This window comes from Panicum hallii, chromosome 6 (genome assembly GCF_002211085.1).
Source record: "Panicum hallii strain FIL2 chromosome 6, PHallii_v3.1, whole genome shotgun sequence".
Taxonomy (NCBI): domain Eukaryota; kingdom Viridiplantae; phylum Streptophyta; class Magnoliopsida; order Poales; family Poaceae; genus Panicum; species Panicum hallii.
Genome location: NC_038047.1, coordinates 4,042,835 through 4,060,884, shown reverse-complemented (window position 1 = coordinate 4,060,884; position 18,050 = coordinate 4,042,835). Strand labels below are relative to the sequence as shown.

At 41.8% G+C, this 18,050-nt stretch overlaps 2 protein-coding genes across 2 annotated transcripts; one reads left to right on the top strand and one right to left on the bottom strand.

The window, feature by feature from the left end:
- Positions 1-946: 946 nt before the first annotated feature.
- On the bottom strand, positions 947-10,043 carry LOC112896514 (vacuolar sorting protein 18). Its single transcript, XM_025964509.1, has 23 exons — positions 9,571-10,043; positions 9,275-9,487; positions 9,048-9,187; positions 8,876-8,971; positions 8,471-8,538; positions 8,268-8,369; positions 7,079-7,217; positions 6,808-6,948; positions 6,599-6,718; positions 6,360-6,416; positions 6,201-6,260; positions 5,750-5,857; positions 5,486-5,646; positions 4,963-5,041; positions 4,208-4,270; positions 3,985-4,118; positions 3,482-3,587; positions 2,960-3,148; positions 2,616-2,843; positions 2,209-2,364; positions 1,781-1,942; positions 1,553-1,669; positions 947-1,477 (listed from the first exon to the last, which is right to left on the bottom strand). Exons 1-23 carry the CDS (start codon positions 9,737-9,739, stop codon positions 1,301-1,303), a joined length of 2,985 nt encoding a protein of 994 aa, XP_025820294.1. The 5' UTR covers positions 9,740-10,043; the 3' UTR covers positions 947-1,300.
- Positions 9,904-16,757, top strand: LOC112896890 (double-strand break repair protein MRE11-like). Its single transcript, XM_025965015.1, has 20 exons — positions 9,904-9,933; positions 11,755-11,916; positions 12,127-12,284; positions 12,420-12,510; positions 12,876-12,995; positions 13,095-13,163; positions 13,274-13,356; positions 13,472-13,577; positions 13,706-13,813; positions 13,896-13,958; positions 14,024-14,095; positions 14,305-14,382; positions 14,454-14,516; positions 14,616-14,679; positions 15,236-15,318; positions 15,485-15,598; positions 15,815-15,895; positions 16,005-16,109; positions 16,199-16,384; positions 16,554-16,757. The coding sequence occupies exons 1-20, from the start codon at positions 9,904-9,906 to the stop codon at positions 16,593-16,595; spliced, it is 1,878 nt and encodes a 625-aa protein (XP_025820800.1). The 3' UTR covers positions 16,596-16,757.
- The last annotated feature ends 1,293 nt before the right edge of the window (positions 16,758-18,050 follow it).

Here is an 18,050-nt window from a genome sequence, read left to right as displayed (position 1 = left end):
TGGATGAGACGAAGCTGCGATTTCTGATCACTCCTTGGAGTGCCTCGGAAACTGCTAAAATTAGCCCATTTTCGCCCCGTTTTCTTCTTGTTTTTCAGTTTGGTTTGCTGTAATTAGACCGCAATAGAGCTTTATCCATGTGCCGGTCTTAACCTTTTCAATTCCATATTTAGTCTACTATTTCTTCTTGGTCATGCACGCATGCAAAAGATGGTTTCTATCGAGGTATTTCAAACTTCCATTGGCTTTGCAGACGTTCTAAACTGGACAAGAAATGCAAACCACCTGAACAAGCTATTGTTCATTCTATCCGTGCTGTTAAAATAGATTCGAGACACGTAGAGGCATGGATGGGGTACTCCATCACGTAGAGGGACTTTCGTAAAGAGGCAAGGAAACATCATGAAGATAGCATGTTGATTAAGTCAAGAAAATGGGGTGATGGTGCAAATGATAAAACGGTCCGGGTGGATTTGATAAAATGGCCGTGGTAAGGGTTGCAAGACGAGGTGGATTTGAAGCTTGTTTGACTAAATTTCAAGCTTTGGTGGATTTACCAAACTTTGCAGCTGGAGATTGGTACCAGTTGAAGTTCCTTTTGGTCTGTGATTAGTTAATTAGTACCACCGAATCAAATTTTGGACACCAAACTTGAGGTAAGGGTGATTAGGCAGAATTTTGGGATTATTGAACATTGGGAATGTTAACCTTCACAATTTTTCTCCCTTTACTTTATTCCTCGTCTTGTCTCGACCCTCAATGGTTTTATGAGCTTCCTAACCTGTTCCTAGGGTCAACACCAGCACCGCACTAGTTGAATTATGTAGCCTCTGGGTATCTATAATGGGATTTGCAAGGAAATGGGTAATAATGTATCACAAAATAGTGGTTATAATTTACAAGTGTCTCATGCAGGTTTATGCTGTGCGGTGCAAGAATGCGAAAATTTCCTTCGATATGTATCAAGCACACTTCATTATTGTACAATTTTAGTTCCTTAACTTACAACGCACAACTGTGTCATAGACACTGCCACTGTGGTACCACAATAGCTCGATATACAAGAATCACATGTGAGGCAACTGACGTTTCTATACACAAAACTACCTGAAGACACTCTTTTGGACCCTGTTCTACCGATCAAACGGTACACAAACTGGGCAGACAATTATCAAAACCAAATCCACCCAGCAGCAAAAAGGTATGCACGACCATACGGCATGGAAAAGTTGAAGACATGGAGCATCGAAACCAGGTAAAAATTCAACACCCAGCATCTCAGGCTGTACATTCCATAGCCTCATATAGACATGGTCATGGGGAGAATCTTCTGAGGCGTTGGTTGTGGTTTAATTTCCCATGATGCCTTTTCATCCGACTCTTCACGGAGAATGAATGGCTGTGAAATCTCCTTGATCATCATGTCGCCGCAGAAAGGGCACTCACTTGCTACAGCATCATCCAACTGTGACCTAAGCTGTGAAAACAATTAATTGATCGCATCAGCAAAGCAGCTGCATGGTGAAGGATGCTGAGTTCAGAAATTACAGACCTTGTCAACCGGGGTTGTGCTCATAATAGATTCACCATTAACGTTTGCTCCATTGTCTTTTGCTGCTTTTCTATCCATCAAGCTAAGCCGTTTCTGAAGGTCCAATATTCTCTCAGCCTAGAACATAACGAACTCATCCATAAATGATTGGTATAAGACGTTAAATGTAAGCCTGGTTATATTATTGAATACCACAACAAGCAATTGAAATATTGCAGACAAACTTACATGCGCCTGGCTACTGCAACGAGTTACATGCCCAATCAAGCAATGCGCATGGAAGGCATGTCCACAGGGAAACACGTAAAAGGGGGCCATGTGCCCAACAGACGTGTAGCTTCTTCCTACCTGGTGTAACCCTCCAACAGTCAATATTTTACGCCGGCAAACCTATTAGGTCAGGAACAGGAATTAGCATCACGATGTTAGATACCAAAAGCAAGCATAAATTCATAGAACCATGTCTATAAAATGGTAAAGAATCCAAACATACTCAAGAGGCAAAGGAAATACAAACACAGGTATCGTTCCAAATTTCACTTGCTACATGTTTGAATTTCAGAAATACAAGTCAAGAGATGGAAAGTAATGAAGAAAGCAACAAGTAAAAGACAGCAACAGCACTATCTTGGATACTGCAGGCACCAGTGTCTTACCCCACAATCCTGCTCACGATCAATTACAGTATATCTCTGAGCAAGGGCACCAATATCACTTCTGATATTGTCTGCCCCACGGGTGGCATCATCCATCTCCTGTTTCAGCAGCTCAATCTGGCTGTTATAGTCCTTGAGAGATTTGCATATTTCCTCCTGTTCATTGCAGTACCATAATTAATAAACAAGAAAAGTCGTATGGAACGCAAACATATAGAACACAAACATAGAACATGAAATGAATCTCAAACTGAAGGAAGAACTGAACAATGGAAATGATCTTTTTATAATAAGCACTCCCTCCGTTTTCAAATATATGATGAACTAATTAGCTTATCCTAAACGTCATATATTCAAAAATGGAGGGAATGAGGGACTCAGAATGCATGGAACTTTCTTTATCTTACTTTGAAGTCGTCAATCAATACGAAGTCTGGGAAAAATGGTAAGATATCCTCAATCTTTAACAAGTTATTGGTCTCCGAAAGGAATTCTATTGCTTTCTTTATATTTTCTCTCTTGACACCTTTCTCTTGCTCGATTACATGCTTCGCAACCTTAAGCCACAGCTTCTTCCTAAGCTCTTCATCTTCTTCTACTTTGTCAGCTTCTGCCTTTGCAAGTTCTAAGTCCACCTAGTGAGAACAAAGTAAAATATAAGAAAAAAGAAGAACATAAAGAATCAAACCATTGACATTTAGAGGCACAATGCCTGCTAATCAGGTGGAACATAGTGAGGAATGAGGTTTACCTTTAAAGCAAGTGCCACAGCTTCCTCATGCATGGACATCATGCTGTAAATACGAACACAAGCACGCATTCTCTTCTCTTGAAGACATAGACGAAGAGCATACTTGGGATCATAAAAGAATTCAGGGCCATTTGTTTGTCCTTTACCAAATTTGGTGTCGAGAAATTGCAAAAGCTGGGATTCATCCTCCTACAGATAGATCAGAGCACATAAAAATTCTTGTGTGCATGTCTCCAAATATCCACTTAGCCTGATGGATTTGGTACGTATTCCTTTTTTTTTTTAAAAAAAAAGAACTACCAAAGACATGAATATGGCATGAATGCAGCAGAAGTAATATTGCTTCTATGCATAGGCTGTCAGGCACAACCATGATCATGTCCAAGAGAAACAAACTAAATGCAGCAATAAATTAATACACGGAGTTTTGTTTTTAGTCTGTAAGAATGACAGGAAGATCCAACTGTAAGCATACAGCATGACTGCATGATCATAAAAATGCACAGTTTCAAGAGGATTTACTTTCTTGGCATACAGTGATAGCAACAGATTATGCACTCCAGGGTCCTCGTTCTCCAAATCTTTCACACAAAATTCTAGGTATTTAATAACCTCGTGTGTTTCGTTCCTGCAAGAGTCACAAATATAATTTCATTACACCATGCAAATTGTAGAAAACCATGTTAGCCACTTTGAATTGCAGTTTGCTGAGGATCTTAAGAGAAAATGGAATAATAGCATTTTTTTTATAGTTTGATTTAAATAGTAGCAATTTTTTAATAGTTTGATTTAAAGTTTTGAAACCAAAGCTTGAGATTTAAGTTTAACAGACATCTCTTTCCATCCAAAGAATCTGCAGAAATGAAATGAGCAATATAACAAATGTTTCACAATACAAGAAACATAGGGTTCCCTGACATGATAAAAACAATTGCAGAAAAGCTATCAAAATATGAAGATCCATTTATAGTGTTATAATGGAAGAAAGGATGTAAGATGAACAATGATCTGTCTAAATATCATACTTCGCATGTGGTTCGCTCACATAACGCATCATTGCTGGTATGAGTTTCCCCGGATTCAACTTGTTTCTCACCATCATCCATGATTCAACAGTCTCATAAGCATCTAACATGATTAAATCTGGGGCAAATTTATACTGCAAGAAAACAAATAAGTAGATTTAATATGGTAGAAACAAATTTTTAAGATAAAAAACAGTATCATTGAAAGAACAAAATTCTGTACCACAAGATCTACAGGAACATTGAGCCGTTGAAGCACTTCCAATGCTTTTCTTGCTTCTCCTTGCTGACACAATAAATGGAAAAGGCATTAGAACTGGCATCTCAGCCAAGATCAATGGATACATAGTAAAATCCAATTGATTGTGGCCAGAGAAATGGACTTACACTAAATATGTGTAACTAAGACAAATGGTACTCGGTCAAAAAACAATGGCCAGTGCTAGTAGAATAAGGCATATGTATTGAGACAGGAATACTAGGTGAATAAATCAAGATGGCTATGCATTAATGTCCGACATCAAATAACTATTTCCTTTTCTGTTTATTTACATACGAAAATAAATTATTTTAAGAATTACAATTGTTCAAAAAAAGATAAAAGTGGATTCAATGGTAGATATATAGCAAGAATGCAAAACCATTGTAGCCTGGTACCCAAGACAAGAACAGCAAAGCACAACACAACAACTACAAACCGACCCTAAGCCCAATAGGCCAATCCAGTCTCAGATGTTTCTGTTGAAACATGGATTCTGCAATATTCTGGCACATTTTTGGATTCAAGTAGGCCCGCCTAAAGCACTGCAGCATATACGTTGTTTATGGGGAGCGTGGTTTGCTCAAATATTATATAAGCATGTCAGCTGTCAAAATTGTGTAGCAATTGGCAGTTGAAAGCATATCCTAAAATTAGGTTCTATAATTGTAGTGCTACACATTTCCTGAGATGATGAATGTCCACATAATGAAACCCACCTGAATGTAATGATGAACCACAATTTCATATTGCTCCTTCAAACCAGCAAAGTACACTAGCTCATCCACTCTTCCATAACTGCAATAGTTGAAGTGATAAGTCAGGGCATATCATGCATTCCAAGTACGGAGTAATCTAAACTACAGAAATGGCATACTGTTACATATATCTATTTAGTCATCTCACAGCATTTTTTTGCTGCTAAATAAGTATGCTACTGATGGTGAAACTATTTATAATTAATGTAAAAATAAGTCCTGAGCTTATTACAAAAAAGACAGTATAATCTTTCCGATTATCTCAAGTTCCTTGGAATTAATAATCCTTTTTCTCACAAGTGATTATCAACATTGCAAGTAGTATTCAAGTTTGCATTATGATCCTTTTGCAAATTCAGGTCCTTCAGTCTTAAATAGTACTGTAGGTGCCTTATCCCAAAAAAATATTATCTAGATTTGTATATTTACAAGAATATTTAAAAAATTAAAAATATAAGTGAAGCATATTCACAATATAACGTACCTTTCCAATAGTCTCATTGTTGTTGCTTCATCTAATACATCTTTGCTGTCACTAAGAAAAGCACGGAATTCATTTACTATCGAACGATATTCTGAGCTATTAGGCTCTGCTACAGAATTTGTAGTGGTGCCAGTGCTATCTTCCAACAGGAGGCGATTAATCTACAAAAATTACACAAATAATGAATAAGATCTAGAAAGGCGGTTAGCTAACCCAATACTGAAGCAATAATACCAACACAATGTGCTATATAATTTTAGGCACCTTGTCTAAGTACAGCTCAGTAGCCCAAGTTGAGATCATCGTAATCTGCATCTTGTCATCTTTGGTGAGGTTGTCGAGCCTTCTCAACAAGAAAGTTCTGAGAGCATCCTGCCATGTAGACATAGTTGACTGCTTCAGACAAATCCAAGATGTCCATGAAAAAAATTTACATCAATGTAAAGCTTAAGCAAGAGTGTGCCAAAGCATAAAAAGAAGTTTTCTGTAAGTACAATACAACAACCTTAATGTCATTATATTTATCATTATCAATCTTGGAAATAGAACATTCCACGTTATGCATCATGATAAGGGATACGTAAAATGAATCAAATCAACAAAAGATAACCTCACAGAATTATATAAGTTTAAGACAACACATAATTTACTATACAGAAAACACTTTCACATACTTGCTATAGATACTGCATCAGAGAGTTTCGAGTAAAATTACCTGCTCACCTATTGATATAAATTTCAGGCTGATCTCCTCAAACGATAGGATATAATTCATCTATAACCAAGAAGAGTGATACTTAGTCTCAATGGGAACAATACAACATAAATAGCAATAAACGTTATCATGGGACACAAATAACAGTATGAGTATCACCTTTGCATAAAAGGAAGCTGCTATGAAATACTCTTTTGCAGCAAATGCAGCATCAGCCTGCAAAACAAAAGATTTATACACAAGAACTGAAGTCATCCACCAATCATCATCGCAAGATCGAAATAAGAACTCCAACTTAGCAACATTCTGAAGTGTAAATATAGAAGTAAAAAGTAGCATATGGAAGTCTTATGCAAACTACAGAAAGTGATCGCTGCATCAAGATATATAATCAATACCTGCACTAGATAGACTTGGTCCCGCTGGAAAGGGTTGCGACAATGTGATAAAGCAGCAGCATAATGATTCATATCCAAGTAAACTTGCCACATGTCACGACCCTCATCAGAAGTGGAAATCTAAATGATAGATAGCATCAGCTATGCAAAACTACAAATCAGGAAGCATTGATGACATGACCCAAAGCAAGAAATAAGAAGTCCCAAACCTGGAATATAGAACTTTCGTCATATGCATAGAAAAGTCCTGTAGATGCATCACTACAGAGGCCAATGATTCCTCTTGAAGTTTCAGGTGTATTATCAACTACAAGTTCCTCCACCATCTGCTGGCTTATTCTGTTCACTACCTAAAAATTTGAGGTTATGCATTGGCTTTCTAAGGAAATACACGACATAGTGGGTAAGAGAAAATAGTGTGAGAAAGCAAAACAAATCACAGAGAAAAGGCGTAGAGATAAACTTTTGAGAAAATTATACCTTAATCTTGTCCCCAGTAAGAAGCAGAAAATGGAATTCAGACAATGCAAATGACCTTGGTTTAGTTCCAGAATCTCCCAATTTTGAGTAGTCAAAAAACCCCTTATTTTCCACAAAGTTCTCATCTCCACTAGTAGAGCTGGAAAACTAAATTGAGTTAGAAAAAAAAATAGTGCAGAAAATTCAGAAAGGTGCTCTAATTTGTGTTTCCTGTAATTTAGCGCAATGATAAGACAGATTATTACAACATTTTTTTTCTTTTTTTCTTGAACGTGCAGGACAGCTGCACATCAATATATTAAGAAGAAAATGGGGATAAAGACCCCAGAATGTTACAGATATAAAGGGCCTGTAACCCACCCTTCTTACTGACAAACTTACTTACTCATAAAACAAAAAACAACAAGACCAGGAACACTAGACCAGAAACACTTACGTGGCTGGAACACTAAGATTATTACAGCATGAAAGGGTAGCCTAAAAAAGTAGCACCGTTAGGATATGGTGTGAACTAATGGGGACCAAGCTCCAAACTGTCTGAGGATTAATTTGGCATAGTTTCTTGACATAAGATTTATTACCAAGATACGTGTAAGCGGTTGCATCGGCCAGCCCAGATTCTTTAGCAACTAGGAGAGCAATAGAGCTTGCTTTTTGAAAAGAGCAATGTTGTTCAATGTAAGCTTGAACTCTACTCCTAAAAATAAGCTCAAGTAGTAAGCATTTAGTAATTAAGTTCAAAGCTAGGGCATTCTTAGTCTAGAATAACCCAAACATTCAACGGGGAACATCTTATATTATGTACTCCTGCTCGTAACAGAAGCTGATGATAATTAATATCACAGTATCAGTTTTGAAAGCTAATGTCTTGAAAATAATTGCAATGAGCAATCTACATGTATAATTTTTGCATATGGCAAGCTAGTGCGTTTCCACGTTGGCCGTGTGGGTTCCTTTTTCTCCTTCTTAATATAATGATACACAGCACTCCTGCGTGTTCAAGAAAAAAGTGCTTTTGCGCATTAGTAGTCAAAGTTCAAGAGTCTGATTGCGTGTTCCCGAAGAAAACTTGCATTTGGGAATGCAGGAGTCGGTTACTTGACTAACGAGCCAAACCAAACTTACAACAAGGCTTAGCCAACTAAGGAGAACATATGAAGTTGAGTATAAGGCTAGTTCAGTGGTTCACCTGTGTTGCGCTCCAAAATTCAGTTCACCATGATAAATTCCAGATCCAGAAAGCCATCCGAAGTGTTTAGCCCTTCTTTGCTTGATAAAGAAATGTAATTCACTGGGTGGCATCCAATGGATACATAAGTTAGAAACACAAATTTGCTGTATACAAATGCAGCTGCTTTTACTCTTGAGCACTGTAGAAATCACATCAGTTACCTGTTAGGTATTTCTCCTGGGAGCTCCATAAAGTGTATGGCACGATCGGAGTAACTAGTAAAAACAGTCTGTCCAGGATAGTTGTTATTAAAAACCACACAAATTTCAATATAAAATGCAACGGAAAAAACTTCTAAAGAAACTTTATAGTGTGTGTTGTTGCTCTCAAAAAAAAACAAAGCATTCAAAGTCAAAACTGCAGTATATAGTATAATGTGGTATCTACGATATTGCTGAGCCTAGTCGTTCAACATAAGCCCTGACACTGACATGGACATCAAAGTCTCAAGCTGACAAACTAGTTTTCCCAACCAAATTTAATTGTGATAATCCTACAGCATACACAGTTAAAATGTAGTATGTTTTTGAGATCTGCAACTGGTAAAGCTGAGAATCAATACTTACTTCTAATGAACCAATGCCTGTGAACGAGTAAAGCCGTGTTGGAGTGACGGCCATCACATAGTACCTTGTGGAATTTCCAACCACAGCAGTCTCCATCTGCGAAACAATTGCGCAATCACACCCACTCCAATTAAAACAGAAGAATCTAGAAGCAATTGACAACATCTCAAACCTGCAAATCCTTGATGCCCTCTCTTTGCTCAGTGAGCTGGAAGAGCGGCTTCACATACTTCTCCCTCTTGTCGGCCTCATCCACGGCCATCTCGAAGATCTGCCCGCTCTCCGTGCCCAGGATCACCTCCTTAGTTGATGCTGCAGCAACAAAATCAGACGCTCAACAACCGCTGCCACCATGGTCAATCCAATTGATGAGTCGATCGAGAGGAGAGGATGGTCCACCTTCCGTGATGGATTGGCGGTTCCAGGCGACGGCATTGACGAGGAGGCCGCGGAGGCGGGGGAGCGGCTTGGGGCGCGGCCACCTTGCGTGGTGGTAGTACGTCTCCGCGCCGCCCGGGTGGACCACCGTGGCGACGCAGTGCTTGCCGCCGGGGTCCAGGAACACCCGGTGCACCGAGTGGTCGCCGGAGCGGCCGCTCCCGAGGTCGAGATCTGCAGGAGGGGAGGAAGCAGCGGGGGCTGTGAGACGACGCCTTGCGAAAGGGGAGGGTGGAGGGGAGGAGGGGAAGACTTGCCGTGGGCGTCCTCGAAGGTGTAGTCGTGGCGAACGAGCCAGCCGCGGGAGGTGCCGAGGACGATGACGTCGCTGCCGGCGGCCATGGAGGTGACGAGGCCGTGGCCCCGCGCGGCCTGGCGCTCCAGGGGGTCCACGGAGAAGAGCTGGCCGCCGCCGCCGCCGTCCATGGCCGGTGGTGAATTGGCCAGGTCCGAGGGGAGTTCGGGCTCAGGCGGGCGGACGGCGGTCAGTCGGTTGTCGCCGATGCGGCCGAGCGCATCGCCGCCTCCTCGTGGGGGCCCGCGCCCGGGCCAGTGAGGGTCTGAGAGAGTAACAGAGGGGGGGGGGGGCGATGGCTGAGGGAGATGAGGCTGCGGCGCGGGTGCAGTAGCTCGCCGGCGCGGAAGCTCGCGAGGGGACGACGGGATCGCTGCGGCCGCCGCGGGGGAGCTCGCCGAGAGCCGAGGAGCCGAGCCGGTGGAGGAGAGGATCGCTGGTGGGGCGTGGGCCGTATGGTGGGTCCGCGCTGTGAGGTGGGAGATTGCAGCCCGGCCTGCGATCGGATTGCGGCCCAAAATAGCCCAACGTAATCGCAGTGAGCTGCCACTGAAACCAGATGTCACTCACTGTTCTTGCCTTCTTGGCATTTTTTTCATTTTCCAAACTTTTTAGAAATATATATATATACATATATATATACATAATCTGTATTTGTACACATGCATGTCTAGTAAGTTTTTGAAGTTTATGCTTTATTTACAGCTTTTGATCCCTAAGGCCATGGCCGCTGGCCACTGTCAGTAGCCCAGGCAGCAAGCTACAGCCTTGCAGTAGCTTCCGGCAGAAGCCAGAGGCACGCAACATTCTTATACAAGCCAAGGCAAGCCGGCCGAGCTCTGCGCGAGCAGCTGCGTCTTCCGATCCAGTGGCAAGCAGGTGGGTGGCCGGCCGGCGAATTGATACGCTAGCTAGCTAGCTAGATCGGGCCGGCGCGCGGTCGATCTGATCTATCTCTACCGCGCCTGACCGCCCGACCGGCCGGAGGCGGACGGCGACGAGGATGTCTTCGACGTCATGGTCTGCTTCACCTCTCTTTTCTGTCTTTGTTCCATCCATCCAGCTTTGCCATTTTGGACACACTTGTGGACGGAGGATTTCTTGATCTCTTGTAGTGAGATCAACATTTGGCATGCTTTATTCATCCAAACATGGTCAGCTAGATGCCTAGATATAGTCATACTGGCCAAACGGAGAAGTGGTGTAAATTGAAGATGACAAAGCAAAACGTCGATGGCAAACACAGCATTAGGAGTTGATGAATTGATGACAATAGTAAAGTTTGATTTCCCCATGCATAAATTATTGCCTCATTGTCACAATTTTTTTCAGCATTATTAGTAGTCATAAAATGATGTTGTTGGGTATCTGTTGTCACTCATGGTTGTCAATTAGTCAAAACAGCAATTCTTGCTCTAGTTTGCCGTGCCAATGCATTATATATATAGTTCGGAACTTAATGAGGGGTCATGTTTGCGAGCAAAAGGGGTTTGGGATGTTGGTGGTTCTTATCATTTCATGCGCATTGGTACCTATTGTACTGAATTCTGGTTGTCTCAAAAATTAATCTCTCCTGTTAATTAAAAGCCATAAACAAATTAATAAGGTGGTTCCTTCAGAAATACTAGGTTTACATTCTGTGGAATTTCCATCATGATATACAATATAATATAGCTAAACTGCTTGCTAGATAACAAATCTCTCTTCCTCATGTACGTGTCCTTTTCACACTTTTTGTAGATCTTTTCTGACCTTGTCTTTAACTCAGTTTGTACAATTTACCTCCTATTTTGACATATTTACCGCAGTAGGGGGGCTTCTCAATTGTATTTACCTAACAAAAGACAAAATTTCACATGGATTTTCCCCTCATCACTTGGGCTTATATATGAGTGATCTATATGCAATGCGAAGTTTCAGAGCCTCCACCAAATTTACATCAAACCCACAGTGATAGCTACTCTTTTTTTGCACACAATGGCAAATTTTTCTTTGGCACATGATAGCTCTGAATCAAAAGCCTCTTAATACTCAATTGCTCACCCAACATGTGGCACATCTTACCTTCAAATCTGTAGATCTTATTATGCTTGTCACTGCCAATTAACCATAAATTCATACAGACTGCAAATGATCTGTTAATTAGCTTTTCCATGGCGTGCTTTCCAGGGAAGAAGAAGGGGGTAGCACTCTGCGCATACTCGTGGCAACAGATTGCCACCTTGGCTACCTTGAGAAAGATGAGGTGCGAAGATTCGACTCCTTTGACACTTTTGAAGAGATCTGCTCATTGGCAGAAAAATATAAGGTAAATAACGATCTTGTCAAAAAGAAAATTCTTATTAGTATGTGTGTATGCTCTCTTTTGCAATGCGTGCACATGTTCTACTTTATGCATGTAATGCTGTTTCTTTCTTGAAAAAATTTATCACATATGATGTTCGAGTAGATATGAACGTTTTTTTTTCAAAGAATGATATATGAACCGTGAATGCTGAGGAATGATGATGAATTGCAGGTGGATTTCCTACTCCTTGGTGGTGACCTGTTCCATGAGAACAAGCCCTCCAACTCAACATTGGTGAAGACAATTGAGATCCTGCGACGCTATTGTACGAACGACCGACCGGTGCAGTTTCAGGTCATAAGTGATCAGGCAGCCAGCCTCCAGAATAGGTGCAACAATCTTTCACTTAACATTATATCTCTCAACTTCTTAGTTCTGAACATTAATCTTTCACTTACTAGCTAGACCAAGTGAAGCGTATGTCTACTTGTCCTGGTCCAATTGACAGGTAGTGATTTGTTCAGGTTTGGCCAAGTGAATTATGAAGACCAAAACTACAACATTGGCTTGCCCGTCTTCGCCATCCATGGGAGCCACGGTGGACCTGCTGGAGTTGTATGGACATTATGAATTATGATTTCTTTTCTTCTGTGTTTATTTTCATGATAGAAAGATAAATATACTCTCTTCATTTGCAAATATAATACACAGTTTTTACTTTGTGCAGTTTGCAAACTAATCTTTGACCATCAGTTTATGCTTTATCGTATTGTTGAAAATTATGCCAACAAACATAATCACATGGGAGTACTTTAAAACACGAATCCAATGATATCATTGTTATATTAAAAATCCACATATTGGCAGTCGAAGTTTATGAAATTTGGATGTATCTGGACATTATTATTTGCCTTTTTCTATAAAAAACAGCAGGCACATTTGTGTCCAGTGTCTAATTCGTTTAGTTTCTATTCTTGTAGGATAACTTATCTTTGAATGATATACTCTCAGCTGGAAATTTTTTAAATTTTTTTGGTAAAACTGATCTTGGATGTACGGGTGTCGGTAAAATAACAGTTTATCCTTTATTTATCAGAAAGGTATACCCATTTGATATTTTGTATTATATTCTATACGATGTTAGCCAGCCTAGTATTATCACTTATTAGAGGCTGATGCAATAGCTTGTATTATTTCAGGGTCAAACTTATCTTGCCCTATATGGACTTGGCAACATTAGGGATGAGAGACTGAACAGAATGTTACATGTACTTTGCCACAAAACCTGCTTAAGATCTGTATTTATGCATTTATTTTGTAGGTGAAGCAATGAACTTGCTAATTAATTATGAATATTTTAAATATATTTATTATTTAGGAACCACATGCGGTTAACTGGATGCTACCTGAAATCCAAGATGAGATAGACTGGTTCAACATCTTGGTTCTTCATCAGAAAAGGTGCATAGTCTGACTGAGTGATTGCCTATGATGATGATGATGATTTTATAACAATTTATGATTTTTGTTTTGCGGTTGTGCTTCCTGATCAGAATTATATTCTGAATTTCTTTAGAAAAAAGGCAAGTCCTAGCAATGGTGTCAGTGAGCTCCTCTTGCCACGTTTTCTGGACTTTGTAATTTGGGGCGGCCATGAGCATGAATGCCTAATTGATCCCGAGGTAACAAGACATTAAATTTTAAAAAAGGAAGGGGGAAATGCAGCATTTGCATATTTAGTCACGTGTTCATTATTTCTGCATTTTACATTTAGATTTAACTATTTTTCGTTCCAATCACCTACTTACAGGAGGTTTCTGGAATGGGTTTCCACGTCACCCAACCAGGTTCCTCAATTGCTACCTCACTGATTAATGCTGAAGCAAAGCAAAAGCATGTGCTCTTGTTGGAAATCAAGGTCAGTATTGATGCAACATGCTGCACTAACATTCAAATAATTTTTATCTCATCGCTTAATTTCTCATGTTACCCTTAAGCAGGGGACGCAATACAGGCCAACCAAAATACCTCTGCAGTCTGTTAGACCTTTTGAATATGTAGAGGTAATCCACTTCATACTTCCTTTCTGCATCAGTCAAGTGAATTACATCAAGAGAATGGCATGCAGGTTATACTGGAAGACCAGGTAGATGTCGATCCTAGTGATGAAGCAACCATTCATGCGTATCTGCACAAAATTGTAAGTCTCCAACCAAGTACCTAGTATTTTTCTAATACGAATTATGTCCATTTTCTTGAATATATGACCGTGACCAATTGAATTACCTCGAGAACGGTATCTTTAATCAGATCCATCATTGAATTTTTAGTTATTGGATGTTTGTAGTTCTGTGCTGTTGTTTCTATCTATTTGTATGCTACTCAATACTAATAGCCGAGCTGGTTCAGGTGAGCAGCCTTATTGAGAAGGTTAGGGAGACAGCAGCCAGTGGATCAGAACCCAAGCTTCCACTAGTTAGAATAAAGGTAACTCAGTCCTCGCCCCCCCCCCCCCCCCCCCCAAAGATTGTATTGAAAAGGATTGAATTGTTCATCAGGTGGATTACTCTGGCTTCTCGACAATAAATTCGAAGCAATTTGGTCAGAAGTATGTGGGCAAGGTACCTCAAAACCTAAATATGGAACTTACTAATGTGATGTCATCCCTTAGTCTTACTTCTTACTTAAGGTTTTTCTGTTCACTACTATTGTTGTTGTAGGTTGCAAACCCACAAGACATCCTTCTTTTTACAAAATCAGGGAAAAGGTGTAAAAATACACAAGGTACTTCTTATTATTTGAAAGAAAACAAGGTATTCAGTGGTAGAGCTTGGGCTGAACTTAAAGAAATGTACTTATTTTTATATCTTCTTAATGCAAAGATACGAAAATATCCTGTGTGTTCAATAAAAAAGTACACATGTGCTGATGATACGTCACGACTTAAGCAATAATAGAGAAACTAGGACATATTCATTGCAAGATTTAGATGGTTATATTAGAGAAGAATGCTAGCGAATTCATGGAGGAGCAGAAAGGTGGGACGACTTGTATTGATCATAGTTCTTTTAAATAAATTAAGACAAAACGGTATTTTTTTACTGGACACATATTTTTCATTCATGGCCAGAATAACCAAATTTCATGGAATTTTGGAATAATTTTACTAAATTAAAAATCCAAGTTGACTCTCTTCCTTAGTGCAATGACACACAAGATTTACCATGTTACTCGAAAAAGCCATTTGGTTTTTTTTATATGACTTGACCAGCAAATGAGCATTTGCAATCCCAACTGAGTAAAGTGGTCTACTGAACTTCCTTTTCTGTATATATTGTAGAAAGCACCAACAGTTCTGGACAGGTTGACACAAATGACCTTAACCAACAAACCATTGAAGCGCTCATTTCAGAGACTAACTTGGTACGTAACTTTCTCTTGATCCTCTTTTTAGCAGGAGTTGCATAATGTTAATGGTCTCTTTTAGTCATGTTGCATCATTATGTTAGACATATAGTTGAAGCATAAATGCGGGTTGATACGAGATACTAACACTGTACTATTTTTCATCCAACCTTGTTTTGCCCAGCAATTGGAGACCCTCAATGTGAATGACTTGAACAGTGCATTGCATGATTTTGTCAACAAGGATGACAAGACGGCATTTCACTCGTACTTGAAACAAAGCATCGATGAAGCAAGAGTAAGATACACTAGTACACTACAGATGTACAGAATATAATTATTATATAGATACACTAGTACACTACTGATGTGCAGAATATAATAACTATTATATATAACATCGATTATTGAACGAACAATACTACATGTTCTGGAACTGGAATATCTAAATAACTAACACTTCCAATTTTCTATCCGATCTGAACCTAAAAAGACGTCTGTTTGAGATTTGCAGAACAAGCTGACTACCGCCACGGAGGATTCTACAAAGATTGACGAACAACAAATAGCATGCTTGCTGGATCAGAGCATGCAGGTGTTAAAAGTCTTCTTTTGTGATCAACTGATATCTTTCTCGAAACAGACTATCTGATAAAACTTAAGCAGAACAAAAGTTTTTGCTGAAAACCATTCTTGTTGTGTAGGCGCCAGGACAGGAAACCATCACCAAGGGAAGACCAGGCTCCCAGAGTCTGCTGATCGATGCACTCAGCGTGCTTGAATCCGACGATGAACCGGTTGAATCTTCCGTACGTAATCTCTCATATGGTTCTGTTCTGCTAATCTGCTACAGCCATTTTTGCCACATGACATGCTGACAAACTGCTCTATATTTAAGGATCCGGAGGAGAGTGGTAGCAGCAGCCATCAAGCAGCAGGAAGGAAGCGGCGAGCGGCACCAGGTGGCGGCGATGGGGGATCTGCGGCGTCTGCTGCTTGGAGGAGGAAGACTGACCTGGCTTCGTTCCAAAGGGCTCCGACGAAGGAAGACGACGCTGATGCAGCCAAGAAACGCCGGGCTCCTGTAAGTTGCATCCAGCGATCTCTCTGCAGCTTCTCCATCTCCCAATACAATCGCCAGACATTGGCTGCTTCAGTTTGTTACTCAGAGTTCTCTGCACTGAATGCATGCATGTTCAGTGAATGGAAGGAGCTGCGCTTATTCCCCGAGGCTGGGTTGTCTACTTGTGCAGGTTGCCCCCGGGAGGTATGGGGCTGTGATCCGGAGGAGGTGATAACTGATGAGCTCGTTGGATGCCCTGCGGCATCGGCTGATGACTGACGACATTCCTTTTGGGGGTTGAGTGTTCGCGCCAGAATTTGTTTGGCGAAATAATTAGTTAATCTGCTCTGCTAGAAGTCTTTTTATGCACGACATGGTTCAAGTTCCTTGGCGCTACCGGAATCTGTTCAGCGCAGTAGATTTTTTTTTCTGAATCGACGAAGCTCTTCTCTCTTGGGGGTCTCCACCTCCCTCCAGTGGCTGCAGCACCGCGGCGGCGGCGCGGCAGCGGGTCTCCGGCGCGCGGACGTGGCGGCCAATCTCTGGTCAGGAGCCGCCGACAGGTGTCCACGGAAATTTCGCCGGGGTCAGACCTCTTGAGCGCGACGATGTGATCGAGATGCGCGTCCGGGTCGGTGATGTCCCGCCGGCACGCCGGCCGCGTCTCGTTCGCGGTGGTCTCCCCGCCGCCGCGCTCGGCCGCGCGCCGCGCCGACGACAGGTGGTACACCGCGGGCTTCTGGCACGGGCTGGGCGTATCTGGAGCGCCGTACCGTTCCGCCAGTGCCGATCTACTCTCCGGCGCATCCCGTTCCGCCGGTGCCGAGCTCTTCTCCGGCGGCGCCCGCCGTCGCGGCACACCAGGGCCTAAACCGGAATCAGGGGGGTTTCTGCAAATAATCGGATCGCGATTAATGGCCGCGATCCGATTGAGGGGCTTTGTGTAAATATTCGGATCGCGATTAATAATCGCGATCCAGTTAGGGGGTTTTGTGTAAATAATAGGATCGCGATTAATGATCGCGATCCGATTTCAGGGGGTTTTGTGTAAATATTCAGATTGCGATTAGTAGTTACGATCCATTGTACGGGGTTTTATGTAAAATAGTCTGACCACGGTCTTCTTTCATCGGCTCCCTCTCCTCTCCTCCCGCGCGCCCGCGCCGCCGCGTTCGCCATGACTCCTCCCGGCTCCTCCCGCCCGCCAACGCCGACGGCTTCAGGGGCGACAGCCACCTCTTCGTCGCGGATGGACTCCCCATCTCTCAAGGCCGCCACGTCCGCGCGCGTCAGTATGCGTCTCAGGTTCAACCTTTGGGTTCCCCGTAACCGCGCGATCGCTAGTGTGCACAGATTCACACGGGTCCAACGGGTCAAAGCAATGGAGGCGCGCGACACCGGCGACCGTAACGGGATGCGGTACTCCGGCGGACGGGGAAAGGTGGAGGAGGAGCCGGCGGAGTGCCTCGTGCCCGCGAAAAGCTCAAATCTCGGAGCAGCAGTTCAGGTACTCCCCAGTTTCGCTCCTCATCTTGCTTTGATTGGAGATCGTAGTTTGCGAGCTTTGGCAGAACGCTGTGTCCTCGGGCAGTTGGGCTTCCCTCGTTCCCAATTGCAGTTTCCGACTGGGTCTAGCCCCCATCAAAGGGAATTGTGCAGATTTAGTCTGGATGCATCTGCAATGTCA

Bases quoted from the DNA above. Each gene is read 5' to 3' on its own strand.
- LOC112896514 (XM_025964509.1), bottom strand. From the start codon at position 9,739: ATGGACGGCGGCGGCGGCGGCCAGCTCTTCTCCGTGGACCCCCTGGAG. The intron at 6,261-6,359 runs GTGATACTCATA...TCTTGGTTATAG, and splicing joins CAGCTTCCTTTTATGCAAAG to ATGAATTATATCCTATCGTT. The intron at 5,647-5,749 runs GTGCCTAAAATT...TAATTTTTGTAG, and splicing joins CTGAGCTGTACTTAGACAAG to ATTAATCGCCTCCTGTTGGA.
- LOC112896890 (XM_025965015.1), top strand. From the start codon at position 9,904: ATGGCTGAGGGAGATGAGGCTGCGGCGCGG. The intron at 13,357-13,471 runs GTGCATAGTCTG...GAATTTCTTTAG, and splicing joins TTGGTTCTTCATCAGAAAAG to AAAAAAGGCAAGTCCTAGCA. The intron at 13,814-13,895 runs GTCAGTATTGAT...ACCCTTAAGCAG, and splicing joins TGCTCTTGTTGGAAATCAAG to GGGACGCAATACAGGCCAAC.